This window comes from Heptranchias perlo, chromosome 19 (genome assembly GCF_035084215.1).
Source record: "Heptranchias perlo isolate sHepPer1 chromosome 19, sHepPer1.hap1, whole genome shotgun sequence".
NCBI classification, from domain to species: Eukaryota; Metazoa; Chordata; class Chondrichthyes; order Hexanchiformes; family Hexanchidae; genus Heptranchias; species Heptranchias perlo.
This window is the reverse complement of record NC_090343.1, coordinates 6,097,291-6,125,284: the sequence shown is the minus strand read 5'-3', so window position 1 is coordinate 6,125,284 and position 27,994 is coordinate 6,097,291. Positions and strand designations below refer to the sequence as shown.

The following is a 27,994-nucleotide window of genomic DNA, read 5'->3' as shown; positions in this document are numbered from 1 at the left end:
TGATGATGAATGCAAATGGGAAATACGAGACCCACATTCCGCACAAGCCCAGTTCCCGCAAACCGCTGGGGAAACTGGCGCAGCGGGTGGAAGAGGTGAAGAACCCCTGGAGGCCGAGCTCCACGCTGGAGCTCAGCCACAGCGAGGCGGCCAGGCTGGCCACGGACGCCCTGCTGGAGTCCGGGCCGGCCGCTTACAGGCGGGCGCTGACGGAGGAGCGGGAGCTGCCCTTCCTCTCCCAGCTGGAGATCGCCTACATCACCCTCAGCCCAGCTGCCGAGCTGCCCGTCCCCACGGCGGAGCTCGGCGAGGGGGGCTGCCGGCGGAGCCTGGCGCTGTCGGAGCAGACCTCGCTCACCTACTTCCCCATGCAGTCGGACTCGGAGGCTCCGCTGCTCGACCTGGGCTGGTCCAAACCCCACAACAGCGGCTCGCTGCCCTCCGAGACACACATCATCTTCCAAAGAGATAAAACCCACAGCATCAAGGACACGATTCGCCGCCTGCTCAGCGAAGCCAAATCGGTAAGTGCATATTTTTTATTTTTTTTAAAAAAAAAGTTAAGGAAAATCTTACAAAGAATTTACAAAATAGCAACAGGTCTGTGCCGGTGTTTATGCTCCACTGGAGCCTCCTCCCTCCCTACTTCATCTCTCCCTATCAGCATATCCTTCTATTCCTTTCTCCTTCATGTACTTTTCTAGTTTCCCCTTAAATGCATCCATACTATTCACCTCAACTACTCCTCCTGGTAGCCAGTTCCACATTCTAACCACTCTCTGGGTAAAGAAGTTTCTCCTGAATTCCCTGTTGGATTTATAAGTGACTATCTTATATTTATGGCCCCTAGTTTTAGACAAGTAGAAAACATCTTCTCTACCTCCACCCTACCAAACCCCTTCATAACATTAGCGTCCTCTATCAGGTCACCACTCAGCCTTCTCTTTTCTAGAGAAAAGAACCCCAGCCTGTTCAGCCTCTCAGTTCTGGTATCATCCTTATAAATCATCTTTGCACCTTCTCCAGTGCCTCTATATCCTTTTTATAATATGGAGACCAGAACTGTGCACAGTACTCCATTATCCCGTATGATTTAATGTGGAGATGCCGGTGATGGACTGGGGTTGACAATTGTAAACAATTTTACAACACCAAGTTATAGTCCAGCAATTTTATTTTAAATTCACAAGCTTTCGGAGGCTTCCTCCTTCCTCAGGTGAACGTTTGTTGGAAAAACGAGGAAGCCTCCGAAAGCTTGTGAATTTAAAATAAAATTGCTGGACTATAACTTGGTGTCGTATGATTTAAGAGGAGGGTGCAAATGTTATCATAGAATCATACAGTGCAAAAGGAGGCCTTTCAGCCTATCGTGCCTGTGCTGGCTCTTTGAAAGAGCTGTCAAATTAACATAAGAAATAGGAGCAGGAGTAGGCCATTCAGCCCCTCGAGCCTGCTCCGCCATTCAATCAGATCATGGCTGATCTTCGACCTCAACTCCACTTTCCTGCCCAATTCTCCCTATCCCTTGATTCCCCTAGAGTCCAGAAATCTATCTCAGCCTTGAATATACTCAACGACTCAGCAGCCACAGCCCTCTGGGGTAGAGAACTCCATAGATTCACAACCCTCTGAGTGAAGAAATTCCTCCTCATCTCAGTCTTAAATGGCCGACCCCTTATCCTGTGACTATGCCCCCGAGTTCTAGACTCTCCAGCCAGGGGAAACAACCTCTCAGCATCTACCCTCTCAAGCCCCCTCAGAATTAGTCCCACTCCTCAACTCTTTCCCCATAGCCCAGCAAATTTTTCCTTTTCAAGTATTTATCCAATTCCCTTTTGAAAGTTATATTAACTCTGCTTCCACCGCCCTTTCAGGCAGTGCATTCCAGATCATAACAACTCGCCGCATAAAAAAAAATTCTCCTCATCTCTCCTTTTGGTTCTTTTGCTAATTATCTTAAATCTGTGCCCTCTGGTCAAGCCGACTTCAACGGGATGAGACAGAGACCATCCACAGTAAACTGGGCAAATCTGTTAATGGGTAAAATGACACGATCAGTGGGAGGTGTTCAGAAAATAATTTAACATGATCCAGAACCAGTTTATACCCCTAAGGGGCAAGAGCTCCACTTGCCAAAAAAAAGCCACGAACGACAAAAGAGGTAAGGGACAATATAAAACGAAAAGAGAAAACATACAAAAATACAAACAATAGCACAGATCCTGGCAACTGGGAGAGATACAAAGAGCAGCAAAGGTTGAAAAAACAGATAGTAAGAGCTACAAAAGAGAGTACGAAAAGAGGGTGGTCAAGGGCAATGTGGGCCCCTTAAAAACTGATAATGATGATGTTGTAAATGAAAATAAGGAAATGGACATGTTAAATAATCACTTTGTGTCAGTATTTACAGTAGAGGAAGAGGATTGCATAGTAGGAAATTAATTTTGAATCAGGGACGGGGACTCACCATAATTAACGTAAGCAAATTAACAGTAATGAATAAAATAATGGCACTAAAGAGTGACAAATCACCAGGACCAGATGGTTTCCATCCCAGGATTTTAAAGTAGGTGAGAACATTGCAGATGCCCCAATTATAATCTTCAAAAGTTCTCTCAATTCAGGAACAGTTCCTTTAGATTGGAAAATTGCACATGTCATTCCGCTATTTAAGAAAGGTGAGTGAGGGAAACCAGAGAATTATAGACCAATTAGCCTAACATCTGATGGGAAATTACTAGAGTCTATAATTAAGGATAGAGTGACTGAACACCTTGAAAATTTTCAGCTGATCAGAGAGAGCCAGCATGGATTTGTAAAGGGTAGTTCAAACCTGATTGAATATTTTGAAGAGGTGACTAAAGTAGTGGACAGGGGAATGTCTATGGATTGTTATTTATATGGACTACCAGAAGTCATTCGATAAAGTCCCTCATAGGCTCGAAACAGTAGAGGTCCAAAGAAACTTAGGGGTCCATGTACATAGATCATTAAAATGTCATGGGCAGGTGCAGAAAATAATCAAAAAGGCTAATGGAATGCTGGCCTTTATATCTAGAGGACTAGAATACAAGGGGGTAGAAGTTATGCTGCAGCTATACAAAGCCCTGGTTTAGACTACACCTGGAGTACTGTGTTTAGTTCTGGGCACCGCACCTTAGGAAGGATATATTGGCCTTGGAGGAAATGCAGCGTAGATTTACTAGAATGATACCAGGACTCCAAGGGTTAAATTACGAGGAGAGATTACATAAACTAGGGTTGTATTCCCTGGAATTTAGAGGATTGGGGGTGATTTGATCGAAGTTTTCAAGATATTAAGGGGAACTGATAGGGTAGATAGAGAGAAACTATTTCCGCTGATTGGGGAGTGCAGGACTAGGGGACACAGTCTAAAAATTAGAACCAGGACTTTCAGGAATGAAGTCAGGAAACACTTCTACAAGCAAAGGGTGGTAGAAGTTTGGAACTCTCCTCCGCAAATGGCAGTTGATGCTAGCTCAATTGTTAATTTTAAATCTGAGATTGATAGATTTTTGTTAACCAAAGGTATTAAGGGATATGGGGCTAAGGCAGGTATATGGAGTTAGGTCATAGATCAGCCATGATCTCATTGAATGGCGAAACAGGCTCGAGGGGTTAATTGGCCTACTCCTGTTCCTATGCTTCACGTTTGAGCCAGACAGTGAGCGTCGGTGGACTGTTTAACCATGGAAGGCTTCACTGCTGACCCAGATCGTGCCTCACCTGATATTGACGCGTGTACGCTTTCTATCTGGAAAAGGAGGAGGAACGTTGGCTACATTTAGTCCTCACTAATTAGGTTGTGTAGCAAAGGTTTGCACTACAGATAACAGCATCTGTGACATGAATGTACCCCAACATCCAATGTGGCAGTGTCATCACAGCAGGACAAGCTGCTCCAGAAATAGCCATGGGAAAGTATCTTACTGCTCTGAGACACCTGCTCAAATCAATGCCAGAAGTATATAAATACTGTCCCTTATGTTAGTCTATTACGCACGGGTGAGTTTGCTGTTTGGGGTGGGTTTCTGTTAGGAATCTTGAAGGGATTCCTTTAGGCCGCAACTAGGAAGGTAAGTTTTAAAAACATTCTTACCTGAATGGGGAGTCAGGAAGAGCAGGACCCCACATTAAAAGAACATGGCCTGTTATCGCCCCCCCCCACCCGATCGCTATTGCTCTCCACCGTTTCCCCCACCCCCCGCCCCAGCCCCCAGCCACTGCTCTCCCCTCCTTCCCCCGGCCACCACTCTCACCCTCCCCTCCCGCAGCCGCCACTCCCCCCTGGAGCCCCCCCACTTACCCGACCCTCAATGATGCTTCACTGGCAGCTCTTCGTAGCTCGCCGGCTCCAAGGAAATGAGGCCTGAGGCCCAATATCGGGGAGACCTCGGGCCTCGCCATCCAGGCGCAGCGATGAATACCCTGTGCTCTCTCTAGCATGTCCAAAAATGGGCACAGCCGAACTTCTAGGCCAACTATTCCAGGAACTCAGCCTGCCCGAAAACTTCCTGTTACTCTTACAATGCCTTTTGTGTTCGATAAATATCTCTTCAGGCGTATTCTATTAATAGTTTCTCCTGAGATAATATGGAACTCTGGCCAGGTGGCTGAATATCTAAGACCTTCCTCTGACGTTCCAAAGTCAAATTACTGGTTTGTTTTTCATTATCGTTCTTTTTACTTAAGCATTGGGAAGGGGCAGTAATATTAAAATACACAACAGTGGGTTTGTTCACCTGCCACAGAATTGCCCCTCGTGGGGCACCAGTTGGTAATCTCACGTCACAGGATGGTTGGTGTGGGAAATTGAAATAAAAATGTCACATTGATTTAGTGGGAATGGGGGGACTTTTCTGAGGTTGGGGTGGGTTGGAGTCAAGGGAGAGTTACTCTGCGTGTAAACTCGGCTACGTTTGACCTGGGGGTGCTTAATGATGTCATTGGGTGCCCAGAATGCAATGTTTTCCATCCCCAGCACCAACATTCAGAAGGTTTAAGACCGAGATGAGGAAAAATGTCTTCACTCAGAGGATTGTGAATCTTTGGAATTCTCCAACCCAGAGGGCTGTGGATGCTCAGTATGTTCAAGGCTGAGATTGATAGATTTTTGGACACTAAGGGAATCAAGAAATATGGGGATAGGGCGGGAAAGTGGAGTTGAGGTGGAAGATCAGCCATGATCTTATCGAATGGTGGAGCAGGCTCGAGGGGCCGTGTGGCCAACTCCTGCTCCTATTTCTTTAGTTCTTAAGATTTAGGTGGACATCTTCAAGATATAAAGGGTTATGATAGGGTAAATAATAATAGATACTTTCCACTGGTCATCGACAACAACAACAACCTGCATTTATATTGCGTCTTTAACGCAGAAAGAAAAAGTCCGAAGGCGCTTCAGAGGCGTAAGGAGAAAAATAAACGCCAAGCCGAAGAAGGAGATATTAGGAGGGGCAACCTAAATTTGGGTTTAGAGATGGGTTTCAAGGAGGGTCTTAAAGAGGACAAGGAGGCGGAGAGGCTTAGGGAGGGAATTCCAGAGCGTGGGGCCTAGACAGCTGAAGGTACAGCCGCCAGTGGTGGAGCGAAGGAAGAAGGGGTTTTATGGCTGGAGGAGGTTACAAGGAGGGGGTGAGGCCACGGAGGGGTTTAAATATAAGGATGGGCATTTTAAATTTGAGGTGTTGGGGAACCGGGAGCCAATGTAGGTCAGCAAGGACAAGGGTGATGGGTGAGTGGGACTTGGTGCGGGACAGGATATGGACAACAGAGTTTTGGACGAGCTGAAGTTTATGAAGGGTGCAAGGTGGGAGGCCAGCCAGGAGAGCATTGGATTAGTCGAGACTAGAGGTGACCAAGGCATGGGTGAGGGTTTTATCAGCAGACAAGGTGGCAATGAGAGGACTGTCACACAAAAAGAATTAAAGGGGAAGTTTAAAAAAAAATCTTTTCACAGAGATCGGTTAGAATGTGGAATTCTCCACCACAAACCATTGTTGAAGCAGAGTCCATAGATCCTTATTAAGGGAATATCAGGTGTTGCTGAAATATATTTTAATATGGCAACATTATGTTTAAACTTGCACATGGTTGTAAAATCTAGCTATTAGATTTCTTAATCTTTAGCACACAGTAAATTTTAACACTTAGTCCATTTAGTAATTGAGAGTGATGAGGCTAATATTTTTGTTCCGTTTTCTGATGCGCGCAACTCTTTGCTGATAGTGAATCTCTTGGCTTAAAATGTCAAGTTCTGCCTCTTTTTGTATTGGATCTTGTTGACATAGATACTGGGAAACACCTCGAGACCGGAAATGCCCCTTTAATGAAACAAAATGGAAGAATGTCTGTTTTTCCGTAATTAGTGACAACATTGCATTTTTAAAATATGTTCAAGTGTCTTGTTAGCAGGTCATGAATTATGGAGGGATGACAAGAATTCTGTTTCTGTTAAATGAGCAGTTGCAGGATTTTGTATAAAATTGGGGTATGTCTTATTGACTCTACTGTACTAATTTGTGGATTCGCTTCAATGATCTTACTATGGCTGCATTATCTGTAACACAATCAGTACGTTCTGCGACATCACCTGATGTAAGATGATATTTCCCAAATTAATTTCATTAAAAAATTCAACAACAAAAATAATCCAAGTACTCTAAAGATTTCCTCCAAGTTGAACTAGTTGGCTAGGATAATTCACCTAGTCATGGATCTATAGACCATAAATTGCAATGGTCCCTACTGGCAAGGTGACTCGCTAAACGTGGGCGCAGGTCAGAGTTAGAGCTATAACATTGTAGCCGGGAATCTGCACCTAGTGCTAGCATCTAGTGAGGTTCCGTACTGCCAATGTAGCCCCGCCATTTCTACCCTATCAATCACGTTTATCAGAAGTTATTTGATGCATTGAATTAAAGATTTTCTAAAAGAGAGGAGGGCATGCTGGTACAGGCTCCAGCACACTGCGCCATAGAGTGTTGGGAGCTTGGCACTTGCCCACAGTACCCCATTTGCTGAGTTCCCAGTTTGAATTATGCTGGTGTGCATATAGGCCAGACAAATCCCCACACGGACAGAATAGAACGCATGTGCCTTCTGCCAGCTGGTGTCGAAGCATTATTGTCAGGGTCCTGGAAGTAGGTAGCTTACCACCTCCACTCTTTGATGTTGCCATGAGAGCAGTAAAATGGCTGCAAAAAAGACCAGTGTTGAGAATTTTATCTGTTTTAGACTAAAGATTTATGTTTTAGCTTTGAATAAGAGGGAAAATTAACCTAAAAACAGAAATTTAGCAGCAGCAGATGCAGTCAGTGGTGTAATGATATTTAAGTGTCACCAACAGCCAATCAATACACAGTCTCCTAATTTTAAGGGATGGGAGCCAAAATCTGACTTCGTGCCTCTGTTTTTCTGGTAATACCACCACCATTTTTGTGGATGGAGAGGGATGTGGGGATATCATGGGGCAAAAGTTTGGATAAGGGCCGTATTTGGGTGCGGGGGTAGCACGATGTGCTATTACCCCGTGCCCAATGACCCCTGCGCAGGCAGGACACAAGTTTCAGCCGCCCCCAGGACTCACCTGCAATCAGCCTTCCACTCCGGCCTTGCAGGTGGAATCAGTGCAATTCGCACTTTCCACCACTAGGGGAAGCACAATCTCTTAAAGGGAGGATGTTTCTTAGAAATCTCTTAAAGGTCGCTGTACCTGTTATTGGCTGAAAATAACAGTCCACTGTCTGCACGGAGTCTGAATGGAGGTCAGACATCGCACACGTAAAACACAGATGCAAATCCCATCCCATTTAAACTATAATGCAGAAAAGATTTACTAGGATGCTACCGGGACTTGATGGTTTGACTTATAGGGAGAGGTTAGATAGACTGGGGCTTTTTTCCCTGGAGAGTAGGAGGTTAAGGGGTGATCTTATAGAAGTCTATAAAATAATGAGGGGCATAGATAAGGTAGATAGTCAAAATCTTTTCCCAAAGGTAGGGGAGTCTTTCAGGAGGGGACATAGATTTAAGGTGAAAGGGGAGAGATACAAAAGGGTCCAGAGGGGCAATTTTTTCACTCAAAGGGTGGTGAGTGTCTGGAACGAGCTGCCAGAGGCAGTAGTAGAGGCGGGTACAATTTTGTCTTTTAAAAAGCATTTGGACAGTTACATGGGTAAGATGGGTATAGAGGGATATGGGCCAAGTGCAGGCAATTGGGACTAGCTTAGTGGTATAAACTGGGCGACATGGACATGTTGGGCCGAAGGGCCTGTTTCCATGTTGTAAACTTCTATGATTCTTCTATGATAATTTAATGATCACTAGAAATAGAGGCATATTAAAGGATAAGGTAAGGAGAGTGTGATAGACTAGGTGGCTCATGAGGGGAGTAAAAGACTGGCACGGACTTGATGGACCGAATGGCCTGTTTCTGTGCTGCAACGTTCTATGATCCTATCTCTTGCCTTGATGTGCATCAAATTCACTAAAAACAGTTTGTGGAACTTTTTCCTTGTCTCTCTCCTCAATCACCTTAAATTAATCGCTGTTTATCATTGTTCTGTGGGGTTATATTCATACAGATTAATTATCTATAGACGGTCCCTCTGACTTTAAAGTCTAGGTAGCAAGCTTGAAACTGTTCCTGAAACCAGAATTAAAATTCCAGTGTTGGGCATGTCATGTGGCATGGGGATTTTTTTTTTTCAGTTTGCTTTCAAATGTGTGTCTTGGTAATTGTTTTGCAAAAGATACAAATCTTTTATCTGTATCAAGAATGGGAACGGTGTCTCTCTGTATCATTAATTTCCTCTTTCTTTTGCAGCTCATTGCGATTGTGATGGACCTGTTCACTGATGTGGACATACTCTGTGACTTGTTGGAAGCCTCTAATAAGCGTCGAGTTCCAGTCTACCTGCTCCTGGATGAAAGTCACCTGGAGCATTTTATGTTCATGTGCGATGAGCTTGACATCCAAAAAGACCACCTGCATGTAGGTGTTACTAGCTTATACTGCCTCGTGTGAATGGGTGATAGTGATCTTTTTAAAATGACTGCCATCCTTTGCTTTGGATCCATGTTGCCTGACACCCCTATATTTTCTGCTGCAGAATTTTTGACAATGTCCCTCTGAAACCCACATTCAGTAGACACACAATGGAGGCCCTCCCTATGGAGAAATGCATAGCCTCCAATTCGGAGAGTCCAATTGTTTATTATTTACAACTAAATGGTGCAGTGGGTTAGACACTGGCCTTTCACCTCTGGGAGCTGGGTTCAAGTTTTCTCTATCAATCTAAGTCTTAATCCAGTTCCTAGTAGTCTACAGCCTAAAACTGCCCCTAATTTGGCACTGGTTGACCATGTTACTCAGGATGGTTGGAGTGGGGAAAAGCACCATAGAGGAAAGGGAGCTTTGATCTGCGCGGCCTTCTTTTCCTTTTGTTTAATGGTTTGGGGCACAGTGACTCCTTCACTGCATTGGCTTTTGGGGACTGAAGAATCGAAGACCAGAAACTAAGGGTGGTCCTATTGGAGGGTGCGGGGCCATCCAGGAGGAACAAAACATTTTTATTAGTGTCAGCTGTGGTAGCACTCTCGCCTCTGAGGCAGAATGTCGTGGGTTCAAGTTCCACTCCAGAGACTTGATTACTTGAGCAGATAATCCAGGCTGACACTCCAGTGCAGTACTGAGGGAATACTGCCCTGACGGAGGTGCCGTCTTTCGGATGAGACGTTAAACCGAGGCTCCGTCCGTGTTCTCAAGTGGACGTAAAAGATCTCAAGCCACTATTTCGAAGAAGAGCTGGGGAGTTCTCCCCGGTGTCCTGGCCAATATTTATCCCTCAACCAACATCACTAAAAAACAGATTATCTGGTCATTATCAAATTTGCTGTTTGCGGGAGCTTGCTGTGCGCAAATTGGCTGCCTCGTTTCCTACATTACAACAATGACTACACTTCAAAAGTACTACATTGGTTGTAAAGCGCTTTGGGACGTCCTGAGCTTGTGAAAGGCACTGCATGAATGCAAGTCTATATTTCTTTTACAGGCCTCTCCTGAGCATCTGGAGTGCCCTTCAGGAGCTCCAGCCACGTTATGGCATTAAAATCAGGGCTGCAATGAGCCTAGCATGGTGTAAGGTGCTGTTCCTCTAACTGCCACGGCTGTTTTGGGGCACTATGGAGCGCATGCTAAGCAAACAGGGTGCTGAGGAGGCCTCAGGCCTCTGGGAAGCCGACACCTGATGACCATCAGTGCTGTGGGCGCCGAGCATTGTATTATTGACCCCTCCGATGGATTATCAGGAAAACCATAAATACAGTTCTGTTTTGTGTAAATTTATACTGTGACCTTACATAGAGCACTAACCCAATAGAGCCATTGGAACGAGATTTTAATTTGGAAATATTTTTCAGGAACTGTGGGTATGTCTATAAAACTCTTTGGACTTAATTTCATACGGCTGTTTACTAGCTTTGAAAACTAGGCTACAATCTCTCCTCTGTTGTGGAATTCCCTCCCTAAACCTCTCTACCTCTCTCTCACCTCCATTCAGACACTGCTTTAAAACCTACCTCTTTGACCACCTTTGGTCACCTGCCGTAACACCTCCGTGTGGCTCGGTGTCAAATATTGTTTGATAATCGCTCCTGTGAAGCGCTTTGGGGCGTTTCACTGCGTTAAAGGCGCTATATAAATGCAAGTTATTGTAGTTGTGCAACTCACCTCAATTACAAGAGCTGAATTTGCACTGGTGTGACCCAGACCCATCTTGGTGGGTCTTGTCACTCCGACAGTGATTCAGACTCGTGCTGAGCCCGCTCTGTCGCGGGCAGTTCCACTCACTGACCCTGATTACTCTTGAGCTTGAGTTTCTGCACCAGTAATCTCTCTCCCACATTCCCTTATACTGAGTTGTTGTTCTTCTCTTTCTCTCTCTTTCCCCCCCCCCTCCCCCCCCACCCAAATTCTAGAACATGCGGATCAGGAGCGTGATGGGAGACACGTACTGTACAAAGTCTGGGAAGAAGTTTAATGGTCAGGTCCTGGAAAAGTTTATGATAGTTGACCTGGAGCAGGTGGTGGCAGGATCATACAGGTAAGCAATGGGTGTGTGATTTACACTAAACATTTAAATTGTTGCCCAACCATTACCTCATCTATCCATCAATTCCATCCAATTTCATTCATTTTAACATACGCTTATTATGCCTTCAACTTCAGACTCCAAGAATCCAAACACTCCCAGGAGTGCTCCAGTGCTCTCCTGGCTGCCTCCATAAACTTGAGCTCATCCGAAACTCTGTTGCCCGTATCCTAACTCTCACCAAGTCCCGTTCACTCATCACCCCCTGTGCTCGCTGACCTGCATCGGCTCCCGGTCCACCAACCTCATCCTTGTTTTCAAATCCCTCCATGTCCTCTCCCCTCCCTATCTGTGTAACCTCCTCCAGCCCTACAACCCTCCGAGAACTCAGCATTCCTCCAATTCTGGCCTCTTGCGCATCCCCCGCTTCCTTCGCCCAACCATCGGCGGCCGTGCCTTCAGCCGTCTGAGCCCCAAGCTCCGGAATTCCCTCCCCAAATCTCTCCGTCTCTCTACCTCTCTCTCCTCCTTTTGAGAAGCTCCTCAAAACCTACCTCTTTGGCCAAGCATTTTGTCACCGATCCGAATATCTCCTTTTGTGACTTTTTGTCTGATGATCGCTCCTGCGAAGCGCCTTGGGACCTTTTACTACATTAAAGGCGCTATATAAATGCAAGGTGTTGTTGTTGAATCGAGTGTACCACACATTAGCTCCCTTGTCTCTTCCCCCCAACAATGTGCCTCAGCTTCAGTCTTAGAAGAGTGTCGTTTAGTTCATCGGTTTATCACATCAGTTCTTTCCCTCCCACCCCTCCCCCTCCCCCACACCCCTCCCCCCTCCCCCACACCCCTCCCCCCCCACCCCCCCACCCCTCCCCCCACCCCCGCCCCACCAAAATTGAGATCATGCAGATTTGAGGCCAATCGTGGCTGCACTCTAGATCCTACGGGGCAGTGTTGGGAGGGACACTGGCATCTACCCAAATCAACAAAGGTACCAAGACCAACAGGAGAGGGAGTGTGTTTCAGCTTTAGATTGACATCTATTGCAATTAATTTAAAAAGTAACGCATCTATTTGGAACAGCAGAATTGTTAAATTCGGAGGGCATCCCATTGGCCGTTGATGCATCACTGGTTGACACTGGATAGGTTGTGTGAGGATGGGCGTGGCCCGTGTATGGGAACTCCCCCATCCCCTCCTCCTCTTCCTCCCCCACCCCCCCTCCCACCCCATGGTCGAGCTCCATATGGTGACATTACCGGTGTTGTTCACGAGACATGCAACTGGGAGCTCAGCTTCTCTGGGGAGCTTTTTGCAACCAGAGATCTGGTTCTTGTTAGCAATGAATTAAAACAGCTTTTCCTCCCCACCCCCCCCACCCCCCGCTCCTGCTCCTCCACCCCCCCACCCCCCCCACCGATGTCTTAGTGACTGAACGCATTGTCCAGTGTGGTACTGAGACAAGCAAAATAGGAAGGTCCCAAGCTCCGTTTATGTGCTCTGCTGATGTAATGGTTTTCAGCCAGGGCGCTGGAATCAACCTCCGTCCCTCAGCAGCCCTCTGTTCGGGAAGGGTGAGGGGGTGTTCCTGATCATAGTTTGGGCTCCTGCTTTGTGTGTGCGCGTACACGGACGTGGACGCTCGGTGAGGACTCGCACATAAAGAATGTCTTGTGAGCGAAATAGAGGAGCTGTCCCAGCACTTGTTGAACTGCAAAAAAAGAAATGATTTGCATTTATATCGTGCCTTTCACAACCTCAGGACGGCCCAAAACGCTTTACAGCCAATTAAGTACTTTTGAAGCGGTAGTCACTGTTGTAAGGTAGGGAAATGCAGCAGCCAATTTGCGCACAGCAAGATCCCACAATCCAGTGAGATAAATGACCAGATAATCTGTACCCCAGCATATCGGTGCCTTCAGGAGGTGAGGGGAAGAAAGTTGGGTGGGAAAGGAAAATAATCATTAACTTATGCAGCACATTAGAGAATCAGGAAGTAGTCCCTTGTATCGGGTACATGGAAAAGAAAATGCAAATACTGTAAAAGTGTTTTGGTTAAATGCTAACCGTCGTACTTTTGTAAATGAGGTCCACTTGCCATTGTGTAAGTGGGGCCGGACACTGCGCACACATTGCTGAGCAGAAATCAGCTCCGTTTAGCAGATTGTGGTTTTCTATAATACAGTCCCCACTGTTTACACCATCCCCATTAATCACAGGCAGCCACCTATATCGGGAAAATGGCTCCAACCGTTCGCCATCACCGTAGGAGTTAATTACAAAGGCGACGCTTATTATGCATTAAGCGTGCCGACAAATTCGGGCAGTTCAGTAAGTTCTTACCCTGCGTCGACCCATTTAATAGGCTCTGTTGATTTCAGGCAAAATCGGGTCTTCAGGCAGAGTTTCAATCTGCTGTTCACGCCCTGTTAAAGTGCGATTCCCTCAGTGATTAGATTCTGGATGCAACTGACAACAGTTAGGAGAGGCAGCTGCTAAATGGAGACTTTTTTCCCTGTTTTTGTGGTTTCTCCGTTCACTACGTATAGCGGGCGAATCCCATTAACACCGTCACGCCCACTATAAGCAGTGAGGACAATAGGACACAGTCAGCATGGCTTTATGAAGGGGAAGTCATGTCTGACAAATTTGCTTGAGTTCTTTGAGGACATAACGTACAGGGTGGATAAAGGGGAACCAGTGGACGTAGTGTATTTAGACTTCCAGAAGGCATTCGACAAGGTGCCACATAAAAGATTATTGCTCAAGATAAAGAATCACTGGATTGGGGGTAATATTCTGGCATGGGTGGAGGATTGGTTATCTAACAGGAAGCAGAGAGTTGGGATAAATGGTTCATTCTCGGACTGGCAACCAGTAGCCAGTGGTGTTCCGCAGGGGTCGGTGCTGGGTCCCCAACTCTTTACAATCTATATTAACGATTTGGAGGAGGGGACCGAGTGTAACATATCAAAGTTTGCAGATGATACAAAGATGGAAGGGAAAGTAGAGAGTGAGGAGGACATAAAAAACCTACAAGGGGATATAGACAGGCTGGGTGAGTGGGCGGAGATTTGGCAGATGCAATACAATATTGGAAAATGTGAGGTTATGCACTTTGGCAGGAAAAATCAGAGAGCAAGTTATTATCTTAATGGTGAGAAACTGGAAAGTACTGCAGTACAAAGGGATCTGGGGGTCCTAGTGCAAGAAAATCAAAAAGTTAGTATGCAGGTGCAGCAGGTGATCAAGAAGGCCAACGGAATGTTGGCTTTTATTGCTAGGGGGATAGAATATAAAAACAGGGAGGTATTGCTGCAGTTATATAAGGTATTGGTGAGACCGCACCTGGAATACTGCATACAGTTTTGGTGTCCATACTTAAGAAAAGACATACTTGCTCTCGAGGCAGTACAAAGAAGGTTCACTCGGTTAATCCCGGGGATGAGGGGGTGGACATATGAGGAGAGGTTGAGTAGATTGGGACTCTACTCATTGGAGTTCAGAAGAATGAGAGGCGATCTTATTGAAACATATAAGATTGTGAAGGGGCTTGATCGGGTGGATGCAGTGAGGATGTTCCCAAGGATGGGTGAAACTAGAACTAGGGGGCATAATCTTAGAATAAGGGGCTGCTCTTTCAAAACTGAGATGAGGAGAAACTTCTTCACTCAGAGGGTGGTAGGTCTGTGGAATTTGCTGCCCCAGGAAGCTGTGGAAGCTACATCATTAAATAAATTTAAAACAGAAATAGACAGTTTCCTAGAAGTAAAGGAAATTAGGGGTTACGGGGAGCGGGCAGGAAATTGGACATGAATTTAGATTTGAGGTTAGGATCAGATCAGCCATGATCTTATTGAATGGCGGAGCAGGCTCGAGGGGCCGATTGGCCTACTCCTGCTCCTATTTCTTATGTTCTTATGTACTGTCCTTTACAGAAATGTGCTCAAAAGCAAGTTTTGTTTCAGGCTCAGGGCTGAGATTTGAAACAGGTGGATGGGTTTTTAAAAAAATAAATTGGGTGGATCCAATTCTGTCAGGATTATTCAACTGTGATGAACCAGTTACTAGCTCTCTTAAAGAGCCAGCGTTGTCGTGGATAATCCTTATTTAAAATCATTTACCGAAAGAAATTTAACTTTTTTTATTTAATATAGCAAATGCTGATGATATCACCAGGGTACTGTGCATTTTTTCACACAAAGGGGAGTGGAAATCTGAAACTCTCTTCCTCCAAAAGACTGTGGATGCTGGGGGTTAATTGAAAATTCCAGGACTTGAAATCGGTAGATTTTTGTTGGATATCAAGGGGTATGCAGCAAAGGCGGGGAAATGGAGTTGAGGTACAGATGATCCAATTGAATGGTGGAACAGGCTTGAGGGGCTGAATGGCCTACATCCTGTTCCTGCGTTCCTTACTGGAAAGAGTTACTGATCCCAATAGTGTGTGACCTGGATTAACATTTTGTGGAGACACGGCCATTAACCTGAGGTGATTGAGGTTCAGTGATACAAGCTCACTCAGCTCCCTTCCTCTGTCGCACTCGTTAATCCTCCAAACCAATCAATTCCACTGCCGTCAGTGCCCCTTGTTTAAAGGAAAATGTGCAACAAAACCCTTCTCAACACAAGGGAGGTGCGAAAGATCGTGAGGGAAAAAAAAAACAGAAACTGCCAAAAATACACAACAGTATCTGAAAAGAGAAACAGTGAGTTCTGACAAAGATTTTCCACGCAAAATATTAACCTGTCGTTTCTCTTGTTAAATATCAGTGGACTTTCTTACAGATCAGGAAGGTCTCAGATTTGATCCTTATGCTGACTTGAATTAATTGATCTCAGATCATAGAATCTTACATCACAGAAGGAGGCCATTCGGCCCATCGTACCTATGCCCGTTCTTTGAAAGAGCTACTCGATTAATCCCACTGCCCGCTCTTTCTCCATAGTCTTGCAAATTTTTCCTTTTGAAGTATTTATCCAATTCCCATTTGAAACTTATTATTGAATCTGCTTCCACCGCCCTTTCAGGCAGCGCATTCCAGATCATAAAAACTCGCTGCTTAAAAAAAATCCCCACCCCCATTTTTTTTTGCCAATGATCTTAAATCTGTGTCCTCTGGTTACTGACCCTCTTGCCAGTGGTAACAGATGAATGACAATAGACAACACAGCACACTTGGGCTAAAGGTGGCGGGGGGGGGGAAATCAGTCAGTGTTCCTGCTCCTGATCATTATCATTGATCCCTACTTGAAAATGGCCGTGTAAGGATGTTGGGTGAGGACAGGATCAGGCCTGTTCGTCATTCACTGTATGGTTGATGAGCCCACCAACACTCACTGTGGAGACTCACACACTAAGATACTCGGCCGCACTGCTGCATCTGTCCGCAGGCGCCATCCCACTACTGCTGGCCACATGTGGCCTTTGACCTGCTCCATTTCTGGCCTGGGCCTGGTTCGCCTCTCTCGTCACACAACCCGTCGATCCTGGACCCCTCCGCGGGCACTACATCGACACCTAACTCAGCGAGGCAAAGTCCAGGGTGGCCCAGAACTCCTGGCCTCGAGCAATCTGATAGCCTCAGCCTCAGAATCGCGGAGGGCTGCCGGTGCTAGAGGAAACGAGTCACATTGAAACTACAGCACAGAAACAGGCCATTCGGCCCAACTGGTCTATGCCGGTGTTTATGCACCACATGAGCCTCCTCTCATCGCTCATCATCTAACCCTATCATCATATCCTTCTATTCCTTTCTCCCTCGTGTGTTTATCTAGCTTCCCTTTAAATGTATCTATGCTATTCGCCTCAACTACTCCTTGTGGTAGCGAGTTCCACATTCTAACCACTCTCTGGGTAAAGAAGTTTCTCCTGAATCCCTATTGGATTTATTAGTGACTATCTTATATTTATGACCTCAAGTTTTGGACACCCCCACAAGTAGAAACATTTTCTCTGTGTCTACCCTATCAAACCCTTTCATTATCTTAAAGACCTCTATCAGGTCACCCCTCAGCCTTCTCTTTTCTAGAGAAAAGAGCCCAAGCCTATTCAGCCTTTCCTGATAAGTATATCCCCTCAGTTCTGGTATCATCCTTGTGAATCTTTTTTGCATCTTCTCCAATGCCTCTATATCTTTTTATAATATGGAGACCAGAGCTGTGCACAGTACTCCCCCTAAGTGTGCTCTAACCAAGGATTCAAACAAGTTTAATATAACTTCTCTGCTTTTCAATTCTATTCCTCTAGAAATGAACCCCTGTGCTTGGTTTGCTTTTTCTGTCACCTTATTAACCTGCATCGCTACTTTGTGATTTGTGTACTTGTACCCCTAGATCCCTTTGCTCCTCTACTCTATTTAGACTCTTATTATCCAAGCAGTATGTGACCTCCTTATTCTTCCTACCAAAATGCACTACCCTCACACTTACCTATATTGAAATTCACTAGCTTGCTTCAGGAAAAGAAAGAAAGATTTGCATTTATAGAGCACCTTTCATGACCTCAGGATGTCCCAAAGCGCTTTACAGCCAATGAAATACTTCTGAAGTGTAGTCACTGTTGTAATGTAGGAAACGCTGCAGCTAATTTGCGCACAGCAAGATCCCACAAAAAGCAACGTGATAATGACCAGATAATCTGTGTTTTAGTGATGTTGATTGAGGGATAAATATTGGCCAAATATTGGGGGTGGGGAGGGAATCGGGAATTTAGGGATAATTGAAATTGGGAGAAGGAAACAAATACATCTTAATTAATAGAGGAAGTGAAGATAAAATGGAAAAGCAAATTCCAAATCAGATCAACCAATTTCCTCATGGTCTGGTTAAGTTGATACCGGCAATGTGACCTGTTAGCTGTTGTATGTCACACCACAACACATGATTCATAGATCAGATGTTACTGGGAATGTGTCAAGAACCTGATACCGTACTTACGTTACATGTAAACTTCCAGTGAATGTGGCTCTGTAATAGGACCTGATCTACATTGTGTTAAATTCGTCTCACTTGTACTGTGGGGTGAATTGCACAACTGTTCGCACGAGCACGATTCTTTATACGTGTAGTTGGCCGGAAAGCCACAAATAATCCAGACCAGGTAGGGGGTGACAAGTCCCCTAGAAGGACTCGAGGGAACCAGTTGGGTTTTTACAACAGCTTTTGTGGCGTCTTTTTTTCCCCTCTGCTGGTAGCCCACAGATTACTGTATTTATTAAATTCAATTTGACAACATCACCGTGGTGGGATTTGAACTCTCAATTACTGGGCTGCTGTTTGTGAACCTTGCAGAACTTTTATGTAAACATTTAAACAAAAGATGACAATATTCCAATTGCTGTCCTGTGTACATTACCCTGTGTACAGTACAGCTCAGTCAAAGCCTACAGTTAGGCTGTAATCACTCCACGGTATCTTGTGTTCCAAGTAAAACACTGTCTTTAAAAAAAATGTCCCTCAGTTGTCACAGGATTAATGACGTTCTTCAAAGTGCCCCAGCAGGAGAGAGTTCAGAGGCCCGAGGGGCTGCTGTTAGTCGAGGAACTTGGTGAACTGGGGACCTAAACAATGGTATCCTGACTGAAGCATTCATGTCATCTGAAACTTGGTGTGATCGGTGGTAAGAGCTGACTTGCTGTAAACTGGGTGAGGTGCGCTGATTGGAACCGTTCCAAGGGGAAGTTTTAGGAGCTTTTCATCTGTGCCTCAGGCTGATGACATCCATTTTCTTTAAAGGCACAAGAAGCAGATAAAGTCCCAAAACCAGCAGTGTATTTGTTTTGAGTTTTTAATTGTTTAGCATTTTCTCACCTTTTTTGTTTTTTTTACTCCATTCTCACAATTTGAAACTTAAGATAATTGGCTAAAGAACTGGGAAGGGGGAGGGAGGGGAGATGAGGAGAATTCTTTTTATGCAGTGAGTTGTTATGATCTGGAATGTACTGCCTGAAAGGGCGGTGGAAGCAGATTCAGTAGTAACTTTCAAAAGGGAATTGGATAAATACACGAAAAGGAAACATTTGCAGGGCTGTGGGGAGAGAGCAGGAGGGTGGGACTAATTGGATAGCTCTTTCAAAGAGCCAGCACAGGCACGATGGGCCGAATGGCCCCCTCCTGTGGCGCATGATTCTATGAAACAGAGCTGACACCGGTGCGGAATGGAGTATTTAACCTCTTATTTATACTCTTCAATCCCCGGTAAATCGTAATATTTAACCAAAAACTCCCAACACACTGTATAAGCATTGGAAACCCAGCTGAGCACGCACTTGATCCTACTCCATTCGTAGAAATCCAGCGCCAGGTCGAAGACGAAAGGTCTGACGAAAGGTCTTCGACCTGAAACGTTAACTCTGTTTCTTTCTCCACAGACGCTGCCTTACTTGCTGAGCTTCTCCAGCATTTTCGGATTTCAGTATTTAGCAAACGCCAAGCTGACCAAGTTTAAAAACAACTTGACATTGGATAGAATTCCACATGTGAAAACAGAAAGAAAGAACTTGCATTTCCACAGTGCCTTTCATGACCTCAGAATGTCCCAAAGCACTTTACAGCCAATGAAGTACTTTTGAAGTGTAGTCACTGTTGTAATGTTGGAAACGCGGCAGCCAATTTGCGCACAGCAAGATCCCACAAACAGCGATGAAGTAAATGACCGGGCCATTGGTTTTCGATTTCAGTTGAGGGATAAATATTGCCCAGGACACCGGGGAGAATTCCCCTGCTCTTCGAATAGTGCCATGGGATCTTTTACGTCCACCTGAGAGGGCAGATGGGGCATCAGTTTAACATCTCATCCGAAAGACGACACCTCCGACAGTGCAGCACTCCCTCAGTACTGGCACTGGGAATGTCAGCCGAAATGTTGTGCTCAAGTCTCTGGAATGGGGCTTTAACCCACAACCTTCTAACTCTGAGGTGAGGGTGGTACCACTGAGCCATGGCCGACCCTGATAGACAAAGAAGGACAGAGAGAACGTTTTGTGAGTGTGTGTTAGTCCCCAAATAATAAAGATGGAATAAAATTGAGAATTGGTGAAGGTTTGCGTGTAGAAGTCTGCAATCCCGTTACGCCAACTTTACTGCAATAACCTCCCTAAGCAGGCCGTAAAGGTGAATTTTGGATCTATTAGCTCAAGGCCCCGGGGCAGTCGTATGTTCTATCTGTCGCTCAGCCATTCTCGCTTATTCTGTTTTACCACCATTTCATTGATATTGCTCATCAACCATCTACAGCAATGGTGGGCAAACTTTTCTGTTTCGGGGACCCCCTGTAACTATTGGCACATTCTGAGGGGCCCCTGTAACTATTGGCACATTCTGAGGACCCCCTGTAACTATTGGCACATTCTGAGGACCCCCTGTAACTATTGGCACATTCTGAGGGCCCCCTGTAACTATTGGCACATTCTGAGGGCCCCCTGTAACTATTGGCACATTCTGAGGGCCCCCTGTAACTATTGGCACATTCTGAGGACCCCCTGTAACTATTGGCACATTCTGAGGACCCCCTGTAACTATTGGCACATTCTGATGACCCCCTGTAACTATTGGCACATTCTGAGGACCCCCTGTAACTATTGGCATATTGTGGGACCTCTAAGTATAGGTACAATGATGTGGAGATGCCGGTGATGGACTGGGGTTAACAATTGTAAACAATTTTACAACACCAAGTTATAGTCCAACGATTTTATTTTTAATCCCACAAGCTTTCGGAGGCTTCCTCCTTCCTCAGGCGGTGTGGAAGTGACAATTTCGAATCCTTCGCATTTTAAGATCACATAACAAAGCCTGGTGATGACTGCCCGTTGCCAAGGCAATCACAGTGAGCAGACAGAAAGGTGTCATCTAAAAGGCCACTGAATATACAACCCCCCCAAAAAATAGTTTTTTTTTGGGGGGGTTGTATATTCAGTGGCCTTTTAGATGACACCTTTCTGTCTGCTCACTGTGATTGCCTTGGCAACGGGCAGTAATCACCAGGCTTTGTTATGTGATCTTAAAATGCGAAGGATTCGAAATTGTCACTTCCACACCGCCTGAGGAAGGGGAAAGCCCCCGAAAGCTTGTGGGATTAAAAATAAAATTGTTGGACTATAACTTGGTGTTGTAAAATTGTTTACTATAGGTACAATAGCAGGGATTCCTGCAAATAGGGACACACACCCAGGGACTCCAGTCCTAACTTCTGAAAGACTGTGTCATTAACCAAAGGAAAGCAGTGCTGCTGTTTGTAGAATATTGCTTTTTTATTATTATACGGTAACAGAAATAACGTACTGGTCGGTTAACGAGTACTGAAATCTGACGACCTCACTGGCCCCCCAAGGGGGTTTGTGAACCCTGTTGAGTATCAGCCTGTTTAACTGTGCTATATGTGCTCACTTGCTCCAAGAATATTCTGTTCAAGTTACAGCCTTGTAACTCACAGTCAGTTACCAATGGTACACATGGCTCCATATGGGTGGGCACAGTTACAGCTTGATGACGTGACAGCCCTGCTTTTCGATACAGTGGTGTGATGTAAACAGAGTGACGAGCTCAGGTGGGTAATGAGACTCATCTTGTAAGGTGGATTTTCCAAGGGGCCTCAACAAGCACGGACGGGCGCCACCAAGGGGGCTGGACCCAGGAGTTTTGTAGTGTCAGCCATAGCTCAGTGGGTAAGCACCTGTCATATCTGATTCAGAAGGTCGTGGGTTCAAGTCCCACTCCAGAGACTTGGGCACAAAATCCAGCTGACACTCCAGTGCGAGTACTGGGGGAGCGCTGCACTGTCGGAGGTGCCATCTTTCGGATGAGACGTTAAATCAAGGTCCTGCCTGCCCTGTCAGGTGGGTGTAAAAGATCCCACAGCCACTATTTTGAAGAAGAACAGGGGAGTTCTCCCTGGTGTCCTGGGCCAATATTTATCCCTCAACCAACATCATTAAAGCAGATTATCTGGTCATTATTGCATTGTTTGTGGGATCTTGCTGTGCGCAAATTGGCTGCCGCGTTTCTTACATCACAACAGTGACTACACTTGAAAAGTACCTCATTGGCTGTAAAACACTGTGGGACGTCCTGAGGTCGTGAAAGGTGCTATATAAATGTAAGTTCTTTCCTTTCATTAATTTTCTTTGATAGCGCAATGCTTAATAAGTTCATGTGAAACTCCTCCGTGCACTGGTGGCTATATTAAAGTAGCATAAAGGAATTTACAAATGCATTAAGTGCGCTACAGAGGGCCGTTAAACCTTTAGTCGTGACTGCACAGGCCCAAGAGATTGAATCCACCCCACGATGTAAGCCCCGGGTTAAGTCAGAGCAGCAGCAGCCGTGGCCTGAAGCATGGGAGTGGGCTCGCAATCTACACTTGAGCTTGTCAAAGAGGAGCAGAGGCAATCCTTTAAAAACGGGGAGGAGGATGGAGGAAGATATTTACTTTTAAAATATAAAGTGGCGTGATGCACATGAGCTCTGCCAGGTTTCTGGGCACGGCTATGGTCCTGGACCAGCCACCCAGAGGCTGGGAGTTCAAAATCCCAACGTGGGCAAGTTGTGAAATTGCATTCGATAAATCTGGTTATTTGTGAACCAGCACCAGAAAAATTTACCATGAAAGCTGCCGGATTGTCTTAAAAACCCAAATCGTTCACTAATCTTAGTATTGTAGTAGGTACAGCACAGGAGGAGGCCATTCGGCCCATCCTGCCCATGGTGGCTCTTTGAAAGAGCTATCCAATTAATCCTATTCCCCTGCCCTTTCCCCATAGCCCTATAAATTTTTTCCCTTCAAATATTTATCTAATTCTCTTTTGAAAGTTACTATTGATTCTACCTCCACCTCCCTTTCAGGCAGCACATTCCAGATCATCACAACTCGCTATGTTAAAAAAAGTTTCCTCATGTCGCCTGCGGCTCTTTTGCCAATCACCTTAAGTCTGTCCCCTCCGGTTACCGACCCTTCTGCCACTGGAAACAGTTTCTCTTTATTTACTCTATCAAAACCGTTCATGATTTTGAACACCTCTATCAAATCTCCCCTTAACCTTCTCTGTTCTAAGGAGAACACTCCCAGCTTCTCCAGTCTCTCCACGTAACTGAAGTCCCTCATCCCCGGTACCATTGTGGTAAATCTCTTCTGCACCCTCTCTAAGGCCTTGACAATGTGCTTCGAGGGGGAGGGGAAACCTGCCCCCCATTCCCCCCCCCCACTTCCTGGTCTGGCCTACGTTCCAGTCCCACACGACGTGCTTAATTCTTAATGGCCTCTAATGTTGTAAGAACAATCGTTGCATCACCTTCTCTGGGCAGCTAGGGATGGGCAGTAAATGAGACCTTGTCAACATCGCCCACATCCCAAGAACTAATTTTTAAAAAAATCTAGGGACTAAGTGTGAAAAGTGCAGCCTGGTTTAATATGGCGGCAATTTACTTTTACTAAACAGGTTTTTTTTTCCATTTTAAAAATAAAGTTAAAAATATCTCCATCATGTAAGTCAAAATCTTCTACACAAATAGGAATATAGGAACAGGAGGAGGCCACTCAGCCCCTTGAGCCTGTTCCGCCATTCAATTAGATCATGGCTGATCTGTATCTCAATGAGTACGTATAACCCTGCTAGCAGCATGCGGCTCATGGCTAGAATACAAGTGACAAACTAAAGTTCCCACAGGTGTTACAGTGAGACCTGGTTTTGATGCAAGCTTTGCGGGAGCTGGATAAATGAATCACTTGGAACTGTTGCATAGAATTACATAGAAGTTGCAACAAGGAAACAGGCCATTCGGCCCAACCTGTCCCTGTTGATGTTTATCCTCTACACGCGCAGCAGTCCAGATCCTACTGGCCCGAATCCCCTTATTCCCCTCTTTCCTTCAATCGCCTATGTGAACTAATCTTAAATGTTGACACGGTCTCTACTTCCATCACTAACTTCAATGGGGCACCCCACAGCCTCACTACCTACTGTGTTTAAAAAAAAACATTTCTCCTGCTCTCTGTTCTAAATCTCTTACATCTAATCTTATATCGATCCCCCCTTGTTCTCTGTTGTGATGATTGCTGATTCTAAAGTCAAGTGACACAACATTTGTGACTCCCCAGCTTGGGTGCAGGGACTAGGAGTGGCTTGAAGAACACACTTTGATGGAACTACAAAGAGGAGCTGGTGACCTCCTCCTTATGGCCTAGAAACTTGATGGCCTCACGCCTGTTGTTCGAGCATCTAAGCCTCCCCGATCTTGGCTACCTCTACCCTCTCTCCCGGTCACCCCCCTCTCCTGGCCCCCTTTAAGGACTTACCCAAGGGCCGTTGCCAGCGAAGCAACGGCCTGATCCTCGAGGCCTCTTCTCCGACGAGCTGCCTGGGGATGCTCATTAGGTGTTCGATGACGATGAGGCCTGTGGTCTTGCTTTAGGTGGGCCTCGGGCCTAACCATTCAATTTTTGGGTGCAAACAAGTTTCTAGGCCTATCTCCTCTGCCTAACCCCACCGAGTGAAAGGAAGTATTGAGTCTAAAAAAAATGTATTTCAGATAATCCAAGCAGTTCCAATGCCAGCAGAAACGACAAAGAAAGGATTGGACTTATTGGCAGTGCAGTGCCTGGGGTGTTGTGACATCCCAGCGGGCTGCACAATGGCAGTGGTAGGATGCAGCTACGATTAATGCTACCGCGGGAAGGTGCTAAATGGAGTCTGGGTGCCTCTCACAGGGAAAGAGGGAGAGTCGTTCCTGGCCAGTCCTTACACGTTTCAGGGAGGCAGCTCCAAGCAGTGTTGGGAGGGGTTCAGACTGGGTTGTCCACTTGTTCTCTTGACTGCAAGTGATGCTTGGTCCAGAAAGACCAAAACATCTTGAGGGGATTCATGTTCTGAAGAATAATTGACCAACTGTTTTTTTTTGGGTTTTTTTTGCTAGCTTTACCTGGCTGTCGGGACAGGTGCATCTCAATTTCGTCACTCTATTGACGGGACAGGTAGTGCAAGCGTTTGATGATGAGTTTCGATGCCTTTACGCAGAGTCGAAACCGATCGAGCGTTTCTCCAGCCCGGTGGATGTGAATCTTTGTTATTACACATCAAATCTCCGAATGCCTCCCGAGCACCACGTCGAGGAGTGGCTGGCAGAACCCGTCCCTTCGAACCCGTCCAGCAGCCTGTCCAGCAGCAGTCCTCACAGTGTCGTACAGTCCGCCACCCCAGCTGCTAAGGTACTGTGGGAACGCAAGCAAACTAGCCCGTGTGCTTCCAATAACACGCCTGTCATTGACCGGAAAATCAAAGAGATTAACAAATCGAGCAATAACTGGAGCCATCAGCCATTGGCTAAGCCAAATGGATTTGAGCTTTTTGACCCAAAACCCAACTATGATCACGGTGTGCATTATCCAAACAACACTCGCCTCCGAGATCATGGGGCTGCTGTCAAGCAAAGAGGAAATCCTGTTGTCCCATCCAGAACAACCAAAATACTAAAGGATGGCTTGTCTGATGCAAGAACGCTGACCCCTCCCTCGTCCCCTCCGCGAGCGTGGAATGCTAATTCGCCAAAGGTCAGTCGTGGAGAAGTGCTGCGTAGAACTGAACAGCACGATGACCGCAGCAGAGATTCACACCAACCCTCGGGGGGGCTGACGAGATCAACAAATCGAATGACCCTTGGGCACAGTAAGTTGGACATGATGGTGGAATATAACGATAAGATGAAGGCCAGGAATCTTTTCAGCCGGTTTCAATTAATGAAGCACGATCCTTAAGCGGGGGCTCCTCCACCCCTGCAGCAAGTTCTTCAGATGGTTTCCGACATCACGGCTCCTTGATCTGGTTGCACTCAAATGACCAAAGCTGCTGGTTTCAGTTGAGAACATATTTGCCACACAGAGTTTCTGTCTTGAGCCTGAGAAAAATATGCTGTGTGGTGGGAGTGCGCTTCAAAATCTGTAGGATGGAAGCTTCGCAGAGTTGATATGATTCACGACCTCATGTGCGGTGACAGTGAAGAGGATGTGAGGTGGCAGCGTTGACCCTTTTAAAGGGGGAATCATCACCCGATTAGAGGGGGGGCTGAAAGGCTCAGAAGAACCAAGTTCATAGGTTAATAACCAGGATTGAACAACTGTTTCAGTGACTGTCCATTGGCAATGCTGCCCTTTGGAACACCAGTGACAGCTGTTTTTTTAACTTACCCACGTATGGTTTCTGTTTATCCAGCGGAAGAATAGTCGAGCAGACGTATTGTTCGACTGCTGTGCAATATTTCTTCCCTCTTTAGGTTTTTTTTGGCCCAGTGGGTCGCACTCTCGCCTCCTGAGTCAGAAGGTCGTGGGTTCAAGTCCCACTCCAGAGACCTGAGCACATAATCTAGGCTGACACTCCCAGTGCAGTACTGTGGGAGTGCTGAGGTGTCGTCTTTCGGATGAGATGTTAAACTGAGGCCCTGTCTACCCTCTCGGGTGGATGTGAAAGATCCCATGCCACTGTTTCGAAGAAGAGCAGGGGAGTTCTCCCCAGTGTCCTGGTCAATATTTATCCTTCAATCAACATCATTAAAACATGATCTGGTCATTATCACATTGCTGTTTGTGGGATCTTGCTGTGCACAAATTGGCTGCCCTATGTCCCACATTACACCAGTGACTAAACTTCAAAAGAATTTAATTGGCTGTAAAGCGCTTTGGGATGTCCTGAGCGTGAAAGGCACTGTATATTTGGCAAGTCTTTTTTTTCAGAAACACAATGGACTTTCTCAGCCTAACCATGTGCAGTGTCAAATCTCTGATCTCGCAGGTAAAGAGATAACAGTTTGTTTTTGGTAATGTTAGTTTTTGAAATCTCTGAGGTTTCAATATCACTCTTTCTAATTGTCAAGTCGTAACAAGAGATGTTCTTTAATAGGACGTCAGCCTGAAGGGAGGATAGGCTCTTTACCAAAGTAGGTCCTCGGAACCTGAGTTCAGGAGGAATTGAGTCTCTAACTCAGATTACGTCTACTTCCGTGATGGGGAATGAAATGACAGAGTTGATTAAGGCAATTGGTTCACAATGACAAGGGAAACACAAGAATTAGGAAGTTATCAAAGAAGGGAGGTCAGGCAGTACTTTGCTTACCCAAGAATATTGGATTTGTGAAGCATGGGCAGATGGTAGAAGTGGATCAATGCAAGTCTTTTTTAATGTAAGTGTAATTAGAAAATCGGCTAGACACAAAAAGTGTGCAAACTGTCCCATCTGTTGTGTAAATATAAAACTAATGTCATTTGGTAAGCAGTGTGTCCTGCTTGCATCCTAGTTTTTGAATAAAAGTATTCAATTTGTAAACTGTTTACCACACCGTATCAGCCATTAATTCAACGACTCCCTCACAACAGAACCGTGCGTATCGGTGGATGTCCAATGAGATCAGGATCAACTTTCTTTATTATTCATTCTCGGGGTGTGGGCGTCGCTGGCGAGGCCGGCATTTATTGCCCATCCCTAGTTGCCCAAACAGTTTGATACAACCGAGTGGTTTGCTCGGCCACCTCGGGGGGCAGTCAAGAGTCAACCACGTTGGTGCAGGACTGGAGTCACATGTAGGCCCAGACCGGGTAAAGACGGCAGGTTCCCTTTCCCTAAAGGACATTAGTGAACCAGTTGGGTTTTTACAACAATCCGACAGCTTCACGGTCGCTCCTTTAAAATTTTGTTTCCAGATTTTTTTTTAACAATTCAAATTCTCAAACTACCATGGTGGAATTTGAACTCACGTTCTCTGGGTTATTAATCCAGGCCTCTGGATTACTAGTCCAGTAACATAACTACAATACTACCGTACCCTCTTAGCATTGATATCGCCCACATTTGAACAATCTATCAGAGCTCACTGTCTAGGCTCACATATGGAAACTG

At 45.7% G+C, this 27,994-nt stretch overlaps 1 protein-coding gene across 1 annotated transcript; it reads left to right on the top strand.

Annotated features, from left to right (window-relative positions):
- The first annotated feature begins 5 nt into the window (after nucleotides 1-5).
- Nucleotides 6-27,429, top strand: fam83c (family with sequence similarity 83 member C). Its single transcript, XM_068000756.1, has 4 exons — nucleotides 6-524; nucleotides 8,846-9,013; nucleotides 10,999-11,123; nucleotides 25,026-27,429. The coding sequence occupies exons 1-4, from the start codon at nucleotides 6-8 to the stop codon at nucleotides 25,861-25,863; spliced, it is 1,650 nt and encodes a 549-aa protein (XP_067856857.1). The 3' UTR covers nucleotides 25,864-27,429.
- The last annotated feature ends 565 nt before the right edge of the window (nucleotides 27,430-27,994 follow it).